Here is an 11411-nt window from a genome sequence, read left to right on the forward strand (position 1 = left end):
TTATTAACTCTGATGATGGTGGTTTGCACTTTACTCAATTTATCAAGCTAAAAACTTAGCTTGAAACTTAGTCTTAAAAATGGATTTCAGGATCAATCTTGCAGTCTAACCTGTATAATTTACATGTACTGTATGAGGCTCACACACCATTCCATCTTTTTTACTGCTCATGGCTACTCATCACTATGAAATTTGTTACAGATGAGAAAATGCCAGAGCCTCCGCCGCCTCCTGCACCACACCCTCATCGTGGTGGGTCGACAGGAAATTCCACTGTTGTAGAAAATGGAAGTTCGTCGTCCACTCCAAATCAAATGCCAGCTGTTTCCCCAAGCCATGTCCTTGGGCACCTGCACTCACCTCAGTATACTCCAGGTAGGCATTTTTGTGACCAGTTTTTCTTGCAGGATATTTAAGAGGCCATGGAAAACTTTTCTGTATTTGCTTTACAACATTAATTTTTGTTGTTGAAAATTGAATTATAAGATGAGTTTCTAAAGCATGGACTGTCAGAGGAAAATGGTCTTACAAGCTCAATATGAGGGACAATTTAAGTTGAAAAAACATTCCACACAAAAAGCTGTTACCAGTATATAATCCATCACCAAGTGTTGGTTGTGATATATTTATCTGGTAGAACAAGTACTATTTCAGATATGGTGACACAAAAATTTAATATTGAAATATAAAAGCCAGTGGTCACCAATCCTCAGATATGAGGATGGTACTTTGATTGATTGATTGATTTAGTAAAGACGACTGCCTCCAGTTAGACTGTTGGGAGCTGATCATATAATCACCCATCACTCCATCACAACTATTGTCCTTAAAACTGAGATTAGTGGCAACAGTTGCCTTCTAGAGGCAGGATGTTTAAAACCCAGTCATAGCTTTTATTTATACTGTTTTATAAAGTCTGTTTACATACTTTTACAGCATTTTAGAGTTGGTATATTAGCAGGTGTGACCTTGCACTAGAGTTTGTGATGCTCACTCCCACAGACAAGTACTTCTGGCCACATTTTGCGTATTTTTGTGATATGAGGCTTAGGACTTGCTATGTTTGTGTAGCTGGATTGTGGTATCAGGAAAGTCATGTGTTGGTCACTGGCAAGTTGTAAATACAGTAGTACCCCGATTTACGCGGTCAATTGAACCCATGGGGTACCGCGGAAAGTGAAAACCGCGTAAAGTGAACAGCAGAACATATGGGATTAATTCCAATAGAGACTGGCCCGACCCCCAAACTCCAATTTTTCAGACACAATACCTACGTTGTAGTAAAAATTACATCTTAATTTTATGATGGTATGCACACACAATTAATAATTTAGAGAAATATCAATAATATTAGTTTTTTTAACACTTATATTAGTAGAAAAGATGGCTGGGCACACAGGGATGGGCGGTTGGTTCCGAGGCAGAGGGCAGATTATTGGCCCTCACCTGTATCACTTGTATCAATTGTATCACTATCCACCACATAGGCTTGCAGGGCCTCTTTGTCAAACCCCTCAAAGTCCATATAAGTCCATATCCTCACTATCACTATCACTGACTTAGGCCGGCTGTGGTGGGTGGCGGGTGAAGAACTCGGTAATGTTTTGATGACTGGGCGACCTTGTGCGCATCCTGCCCGTACCGCTTCCCGCGTATATGAGTAGATGCACCGCGGAAAGTGAAAGTTCGGTTCTGGCGAGGCACCGCGTAAATGAGAAATCGTGGAAAGTGAAACCGCGTAAAGCGGGGTAATACTGTATTAGGAAGAAGTAGAGCCTGAATATTGTATCCCCTGTTGCTGTACTGTAACCAAAGGATAGTATGTGCTTATTTATGATTTTCATTGTTAAATCATACTTACTGTAAATTGCGACATATAAATCGACCAAGATTTTTAGTTAAAAATTCAGTTTTAGTTCTATACTCGCCGTATTTGTCGACCTCCCAAGGCCCAAACATAGGCGAAAGTGTGTAATAAGGCCATGCCACTTTCATTAAGACACTTACTGTAATACCTTTCAATATTTGATATATATCTTAAATCGTTCATACAAAAAGGGAAGTGGGCCACAGGATTTAAGTAGGACAGCAAGCAACCGCTAGAAATCTTCAGTAAGTTATCTTCGTAAGAACTCTGATAAACACCAAGCCAAAATCAGCACCTCCAATAAAATATTAATTGTTTACACAGCATACCAGTATAGCACCTCGATGCAGTGGTCCCTCGTTAACGAGCACAATTCATTCCAGAAGGTTGCTCATTAACTGAAAAATTTGTTAACCTAAACCATTGTTTCAATGGGTTTTTGGATAATTGGTTCCAGCTCACCAAAAATTACATACAAACTAAAAATAAATGCATTAAAGTACACTTATTTTGAGGTGTGCATGTAGAAGGCTCCTGGTTGATGATAATGGGAATTAGAATGGGGGTGGAAGAGAAGGGAGAAGAGAATGCATTGGGGTGGAAGAGAAGTCGCCCCATGCCGCCATTTCACCCATAAAATTTTAGTTCAATTGGTGTAATTCAAGATTATTTTCTTTAAATCAACACTGTACTGCATTATATATTGTCAATATGTGAAATATATTTCAGTTTGACCAATTATTTGACTGGAAACACAGAAAAAAAGCATTTATGTTGAAGAGTCTCAAACAAGATGTTCCTTCTTCTGAACCTGTAAACAAACTGACGCCAAGCTTGGTGTGTTGAGTGGATGTTTGGCGCGCAAATAACTAGCTTCCTGTACTTCAATTATGTTCAATAATTGTTAAAATGACTAAAAAATTTAATATATACTGTAAATTTTAAAATTATTGAATAGTACAGCCTTCTTGATATTTACTAAAATGGTAAGGAATTTAAGCCCTAAAACTGATTACTGTATTGCCTGACTAATACTACAGCTGGTGGGCAGCCAAATGCAGGCGAAAACATGTTGGGGGAAAAATTCGTAAGGAATTCGTTAACCGAGGGTTTGCTCGTTAACCGAAGTGAAGAATCTTATGGAAGGTAAATCGTTAACCGAGGGATCACTGTAATACCTCTATAAATGGTATGATAGTAGAACATTATGGTACACCTGGCTTACGATCAGCCATTTGCATCAGCTGTTGTAAACAAACTGCCAGTGGCGCCACCAACACCAAGCAGCCAGCTGCGAAACTATGGGGTTCGTTACACTATCGGCAGCATGGCTTAGACTTAAACTGTCATCCGCTGCAGCACTGTTGTTTGAAGAGTTTGCAAACGCAATAACTTTCAGCTTGAAACTTGCGTCATATTTCATCCAATTGGGGATAAGATATTTTTAACTGTTGTCAGGTTGGTGTGAGGGTAATGAGTGGATGCCAGCAAGAGCATAAAGCCAGGATGGTTTAGTAAATTGCCATGTAGGCTTGTTCAGTGTATGGGGGGGTTAACATCTGTGCTTCAACCTCTTAATGTAAGCTTAAATAAGCCATTTAAGGACAATATTCATTCTGAGTGGAATAAATGGATGGTTGAGGGAGAAAAGTCATTCACAAAGGGGGGTAATATGCGTGCTCCACCACTGGATGTGTTGCGCAAATTTGTAATAAAGTCTTGGGAAGCTGTTCGTGTAGAAACTGTCGTAAAATTGTTAAAAAATGTGGGATTTCAAATGCAATGGATGGGGAGGAAGATGATTTGTTGTGGCAAGACAGTGACGAGGAGGAGGATGACAGCAAAAATAATGAAGACCAAGTCGGAAGTTCCAGTGATTCTGACCCATATGCAGACCTCTTTATGTTAGACGATGAACAGCCAGCAGACTTTGAAGGATTTTAAAATGTGATCATACATGATTTTATTGTCAATAAAATATAACTTTGAAGTAAAATTAATCTTGAAGTTAAAGTTTTAACTTTTTGTCTTAGAGTTAAGGTTTCAATTACGGAGTTATTGTGTGTATATTCAATAAACTGCCATTATGTATCATTAAACTGTCATTACCCCTGTAGTGTATGTGAACTCACAATCTATAGCGCTATTATAAAATTGCGCAGATGGCACCCATATCGTAGTACCAGGTAGTTGTCTGGCTGGCTGCCTGGTGTTTAGTGGCATTCTGATCGATTGTTTACTGTCCATCAGCTGTTAAAAATGGCATTTGGTGTTGTGTTTGTTTAATTATACTGGAATTTATTATTTTATTATAATCTCTTTGTTAAATAAGTTTACCAAACATGAATTTCTGTTGGAAATATTAGCGGCAGGCCACGGGAGTTACGCTAAGTGATGCAGTGTTAGTCAGGCTGTTCCACTTGTTTACCGCTATGTGGTACAGCTTCACATTTTATACTCGGTGTATAAGTCGACCCCTGGCTTTGGAGAGATTTTTTCAAGCTTAAAATGTCGACTTATTCACCGCAATTTACAGTAAGCTCTTCAGTTGCTCTACAAGCAGGTGTTTGGATAGGCTGCATTGGTCAGTGAGTCTTATTATAGTAGGAGTGATCTGTCACTTGTGATGTGTATACTGACTAGGTAGAACATCCCTGTCTCTTAGCCTTACCTCAGAAGGACAACCATTTCAGCAAGTCTTTCTTTTCTCCTTTGGTTATGAGGAGTCTCTCTGTGTTGAGTGAAATACCTTAGCCAAATAGTTAAAGCTGTTTCTAGAAGTGAAGGAATTAATGGGGGTAGTTTATTAACTCCTTGTGTTCGAGGGGTCTCTTTGTGCTGAATAAAATCAGCCGGTCATCGCCAAATAAAATTGTGAAAGCAACAACCAGTAGTGAAGGGGTGAAGAGTGATACTACCCACCAAGACATCCGAGGGCCAGTCTGTACTGTTTTATACCCCACAATGGCACAGCCTTTAATGAGCCACCTGGTTATGGGTTTGGCTAGAAAAAAAGGTCATATGATCAAATCTTAATTTTTCCAATAAGTTGTGCTGGTATATTTTTTTATTTATGCTTTTTTACTCCAGTTTTGTTGCCCAGTGTAATATTTTTATTTATTTATAATGATAGTGGAGGGAAAACTGTAAATTCTTGATGCAGTTTTAAGAAGTTTTACCTTGTCACAGGATTTGGATCTGCAACTGTCAGGTTTCTGCCCACCACCAGGAGTGAGTAAATAATGTGACTAGATGTCATAGCATAACCCTTATAGTTCAAGTGTATTGTAATTCACTGTACAATGTCTTATCCAACCATAAACATTTGATATGCTCTTATAAACTTCCTCTGAGTATCTATCTAGTTTCACAATTTATTATTTTGATCTTTTTATAAACACTTTATATGTATCTCTCACACTTCACAATACAATACAGTACTGTACTGTACTGTACTGTACTGTACTGTACTGTAAAAGATATGTTTATCATCTGTAATATATTTTGTGTACAGCACACTTAGGCACAGGTTTGTAGGAGCAGTTTTATACTTCCTTTAGCATCTTATGTAATCAACATACAGTATATGCCATAGAAACAGTTCAGTATTTTTTTAGTATTCTTTCAGATGTTCAGTACACTGTACAGTGATTTCACTGAATGGTTTGACTCCTGTGTAGGCAAAAAGAGTAGTTAGACCACTGCATTAGATACAGGTCACCAGCCTGCATACATTGTGTACACAGTGATAAGGAATTATGAATGATCTTAATGAATCACAGGTGGACACACATCCATAGTTAGCATGCCATTGTCTACTTTCTACACAGTGTAATATATAGTACAATACTGTACATTCTTCAGGGTTATCATAAATGTTTAGTAAGAATGGCCCAATACGGTTTGAAGAGTGAGGATCAGGGGGTCTGTAGCTCATAATGTTTATTAGAAAACATATGGGCCACACTGCAGTACAGTACATGAAGTTTCTGCCTGTATGTTTGGAGACAAAGTAAGGTTGTGTTGAACTAGTCTAGATTTCAGGTGAATGAGTCACCCTGACTAGTAATTGGCTTAAAATGAAAACCCTGATCCATATTTTGTAAGGCACCTATATAAACCGTACTGGATTATACTACATATTGGTAAAAGAACTGAATATTGTACAGTAATACTTAACGACTAACTTCAGTCTTGTGGTTTGATCATGTTACCACATTCATAAGTTTTTTTGTTGGGCAGCTGAGACTGTAGGAAAATGAAGATCAAAGATTGGGAAAGAGGGTTTAGTGAGGGTAACTGTTTGTGAGAAAGTTGTAGACATTAAGTGCTCCTTGTGTGTTGTGTGTACAGGTTACATCTCAAAGGTATGATATACATTATAACAAGAATTATAATACACTGTTGGTACAGTACTATGCATAGTAATGGAACTTTCTTTAATTCCACATATGTTATAATTTACATGTACTGTACTGCATTTTTTTTCTTCTCTAGTTTCAGGACCAAGTACTGGTCCTCACCTCTTAGGTGCCATGGGATCACTCACCAGTCCTGTGCAACACAAGGTGACACCACACATGGTCCCAGGTCACCCGGCTGCACACGACATCCACCACAACCCAGGTATGGAGAGAACATTTACCTGTTATCATAAGAAGGTTTGAATATAACCAAGCACTTTAGCAAGAACTTTTTTGGTGTATTTTATGTTGCCAACTACTGTATTACTTACTCTGTTACAGCTGGGGTGTATGAAAAATATTATCTAATATACTATAGGAATAGCCGTGTATGTGTGTGTGTCTGTTCTGGGCAGCCGAAACGGCACAATCGTTTTTCATCAAACTTGGTGGAAAAATCGCAAAAAATTCATAGAGTGGAACAAACCTGGTCCCATGTCGATGGTTTCTTTAGGAAGGCATTAATGAACCATTTTGTTGCTGTACGCTGTCAGCCGGAGGGCGGTTGCTCGCTAGCCAAGCACGAGCGTTCAAACTTTCACCGGGCACAAAGGGCCCACGATCACTTGTTCTTTATATTTAGCTTTATTTAATGCAATTTCTGACTCAAGGCATCATAGCCCTGACTTGTACAGGAGATTTCTGTAGTCTGTTATCTTGAGCCATGCAGCGGGTGCAGTAAGGAGAACTTTGAACTTGTGAAAGCCATTTCTTAACTCGGTAGAAGGAAAAGCTAAGACTTCAATTAAGTCTTCAGGAAGAGAAATGAGTGATTGGTGAGAGAAGTTTGATAATAGTGATGCAATAAAGATTGATCAGGCTAGGTTGGGTTAGGTTAGGTTAGGTTAGATATTTTAGGTAAGGTAAGGTTAGATATACAGTTAACCCTCACTTTACGCGGTTAATGTAACCCGGAGGGTCCCGCGTAAAGTGAGAAACACGTAAAGTGAATAACATAACATATGGGATTAATTGAAATGGAGTCCGGGCCGATCCCCAAACTCCACTTTTTGACGACACACAACTATGTTGTAGTAAAAATATTATCTTAACTTTATGATGGTATGCACACACAATTAATAATTAAGAGAAATATCAATAATATTAGGTTTTTTAACACTTACATTAGTAGAAAAAATGGCTGGGCACACGGGGATGGGCAGTTGGTTCCGAGGCAGAGGGCAGATTATTGGCCCTCACCTGTGTCACTTGTATCAATTGTATCACTATCCACCACAGAGGCTTGCAGGGCCTCTTTGTCAAACTCCCCAAAGTCCATATAAGTCCATATCCTCACCATAATTATCACTATCACTGACTTGGGCCGGCTGTGGTGGGTGGCGGGTGAAGAACTGGTAATGTTTTGATGACTGGGCGACCTTGTGCGCACCATGTTCGCGCAGCTTACACAACATGGCGGATGGCGGGAGGTTTGGATCCAAAAATGGCGCGGCTCGCCAGCCGCTCTCCGCGTAAAGGGGTACACGCACCGCGGAATGTGAGCATCCTGGGTTCCCGCAGGGCACAGCGTAAACGTGGAAACGCGGAATGTGGGACCGCGTAAAGTGAGGGTTAACTGTAATTGGGTTAAGTTAGATCAGGTTAATTTGGATAAGTCTCTTGGGGTGGTATAAAAAGTATTCAAGAGAAATCACAAGTAAGGATAAATAAAGTGATTGTAATTGTTAATTTGTTAGAATAGTGTACCAAAAGACTGTACCTTTCTGGATATATAAAATTGTTAGGAGTGTATGAAAGAAAAAATTGGAATTGGTCTGCTGATGCAAATATAGGATCTAAGAACCTGGATACAGCCATGACAATTACTTCCTCAGTAGGTTACCAGGAGGCACTGATACCTGTCTTTTGGTTTGTGAGGTGGTCAAATAGAGCCCAGGTCACCCAGTTTAGGAAATAAGTACAGTACCCATCACCTGAAACAGTTCTCCCATTAAGGGTTTATAAAAAGTGAGAAAAAATATTACTACTGTACATAGATTACAATTGAGTATGTTAAATAAAAATTGCATGATGTAAACTGGAAGAATATTCATACCAGCACCACATGAAATTAGTTGCCATACATCTCTTGTACTTATTACAACAGTCTATTAGTCAGTCCTATAGCTAAACCTACAGTTGCCAAGAATGAAAGAAATTACACTTAATTTTTGTTTATACCACTACTGTTCTCTTGAATTATTATCAGTACTTGCTGTGATTGCTGTAAGTCTAAGGGTATTTTATTCGCCAATCACTGTTATTAAATGTATCGGTGACATTCACATCATTAGTGTTACCAGCTCTCAACCTAACCTAACTACCTAATGATTGTTATGAAATCATGATATGTGGCTTATGGTGCTGGAAGGTGAGCTGTCTCTGGCAGGGAGAGTACAAGCACCTCTGGTAGTTTCTTGGGTGGGCATGAGTTTTGTCACTGGACGATTCATCACCGGTCTGTGTTATATTTATGAAATTTTAGGTAGTATTGTCATTATTTTGGAGGTGATGAAGCCATGGTTATGTTAGATTTGGTTAGGTTAGGTCTTTACTGAACGGGTGACTAATTGTCTGGTGACGGAATGTCGTAGAACCAGTTTCTTGATTATAATATGAATGTGAATTAAGGGCAATTTGACGGAGTGAGATTTGGGTATCAAAAAAGTACAATATAATCGATAGATAAAAGAGTAGATAAAGATCAATGGATTGTTTTATTCTATGATGGTATGGAAAGGTGGAAAAAGGATTAATGCTGAGAAGAAGAAAAAATTATACAGTACGTATATGTCTTTATGTTTGAGATGAAAGGGGGAGAAAATGAGGGAAAGACAGGCACGTGTGTGTGTGTGTGTGTGTGTGTGTCTGTCTGTTGTGTTCATGGCCCAGGCTCAGTATCTCTGTTATATTTGGTGATTCACAAACTGCTAAAATGATAGTGTATTATGTGTGATGTCAGTGTGATTTTGCCCTTTATATACTGTGATTGTAGGGATTATATTGTGATTTTTGGAATTTTACTGTGATTGTAGGAATTATACTGTGATTGGAGGGATTATACTGATATTGTGGGGATTATACTGTGATTGTATGGATTATACTGTGATTGTAGGGATTATACTGTGATTTTAGGAATTATACTGATAGTGTAGGAATTAAATTCTATTAAGAAAATAAATTGGAAAAGGTGTAATATTTATGAAGAAAAAAAATTGACTACTGTATTAAAATGATGGAGGAAATGTGTTGTTGGATATATGATGAGGTGGCACTGATGATGGTCATGATTATTTCTCTGTAATGAAAAGAAGTAAAAGAAAATAATGAGCATAGAAAGCGACCAAATGTTAGGTTGTGTGGAGTGACTGACGACATCATTAGAGCTGGGATGTTTTAGAGGTTTTTAAACTGAGTGTGGTTATGCTGTATGCTGGAAACCTTCTTTTGTGGCTTGATGTTCATGGAACTACAAAGTGTTAAATTTTCTAGTACTTTTTTTTAATATAATTTCCACATTTCTTTTATTATTTTGATAATCTTTGAGACATATTCAAGGTATAAGATTTCAGGTATGATTTTTTTTGTATCAAATATTGTTTCAGAGGTTAATGTAAAACTTTCTTTTATCACCAATGCTCAGGTGGCGGAGTTGGTCAAAGTCGAGAAAGTGTTGAAGCAGCCATAGCAGATATCAAACAAGCAATTAGGAGAACTAAAATTTTGCCTGTTAAATCTCATCCCCAAGACAGGTCACCAATTAACGACAAGGCCCCCGTGTGGATACCACGGTAAGTACTACTTCTCACTTGTTCCAGTAGAGTTGGAAGACAGGAATTGTGTTGGTTAGAATGTGATATCGTAGAATTCCAAAACTATATAATTTTTTGTTTGAAAAGTCGTCCAGATGTGTTAGTTTGTAAATTCTTAACACATGAATACAACAACATATTGGTCGACTGTCAGTGTCTTACGCTAGGGCACTAGACCACATATGGCTTGAACATCATACTTCATTATAACATTTTATGGATCATCTGATGTAAGAGCAACAAGAAGCAAGCATTTAGTGCAAACTCAAGAAAATAAGAAGGAACAAACAATGAACAGAATCATTGTTATCTAAACAGGATTTGGCCAAAACAAGACTTTCCCTATTATGTGAGAGTGTCAGAAGGGCATAAGGTATGGGGGCGTGGTCCTACCAATATTACACTCATTAGAACTTACCCTGAAAACATCAAGTAGTTGTTTGATGATGTTGTGCAAAGCTTAGGCTAATATATGGACTTTGTAGTATTATGTGGAACTAAAATTACAAATGTGACTGTCAGAATGTATAATTACTGTATGCTGTTCTTGCAGTTTAATTTTTTGTGGTAATAATAGTATAGTGAACAAAACAGCCATGTAAATGTGGGGGCTAGCTGCCACCATTTGTAAGAGCGGGGGCTGCTATTACTTACTGCTGAGCCACCGAGGCCACCAATTGTTAGAGCGCGCACCACAAGCTGCCACCCTGTAAGGGCTTGGCACTCTTACAACAACTTAAGTAATACTCTGACCTGGTAGCGTGACCTGAGAGGAAGGCCCATGGGTCCATGTAATTATAGTATCGAGTATTAGGGAAAGAACAACGGTGAATACTATAGGTGAATCATAGACCCACATACAAATACACTGTTTATTAAACACAAAAATGGTTACAGAAAAGACGTTGTATGCACCCAAAATAAGAACTCCTGGTACCATGCCCTCAGGCTCAATTTACTTGCACCACTACTGGGTGTGCACACACCAAAACACACATAAACTCTCACAGCATCTTAGTACCAATAAAACCAGTGGCACCTGCCAGTACAACACTCAATACCCTAGGGGCAATACTCCAGCCGCCGCCATGGGAGTCTCATCACCAAGTGACACCTTCCAACAAACTCCGATAATTCCGGTGGACTAACACCACCACACAAATAGCCCTACTGAGCTATGTACTGTACTCATCCACCAATGATGGGACTGGCAGTTGTTTGTGGGCTTGACGATCCGGGTTCACCATGGGGGCATGGCGTCAGGGGAAT

At 38.8% G+C, this 11411-nt stretch overlaps 1 protein-coding gene across 1 annotated transcript; it reads left to right on the plus strand.

Annotated features, from left to right (window-relative positions):
• Window positions 1–205: 205 nt before the first annotated feature.
• On the plus strand, window positions 206–10125 carry LOC121870268. Its single transcript, XM_042372052.1, has 4 exons — window positions 206–375; window positions 5057–5098; window positions 6365–6493; window positions 9974–10125. Exons 1-4 carry the CDS (start codon window positions 210–212, stop codon window positions 10123–10125), a joined length of 489 nt encoding a protein of 162 aa, XP_042227986.1. The 5' UTR covers window positions 206–209.
• The last annotated feature ends 1286 nt before the right edge of the window (window positions 10126–11411 follow it).

This window comes from Homarus americanus, unplaced genomic scaffold (assembly GCF_018991925.1).
Source record: "Homarus americanus isolate GMGI-L3 unplaced genomic scaffold, GMGI_Hamer_2.0 scaffold57326, whole genome shotgun sequence".
NCBI lineage: Eukaryota > Metazoa > Arthropoda > Malacostraca > Decapoda > Nephropidae > Homarus > Homarus americanus.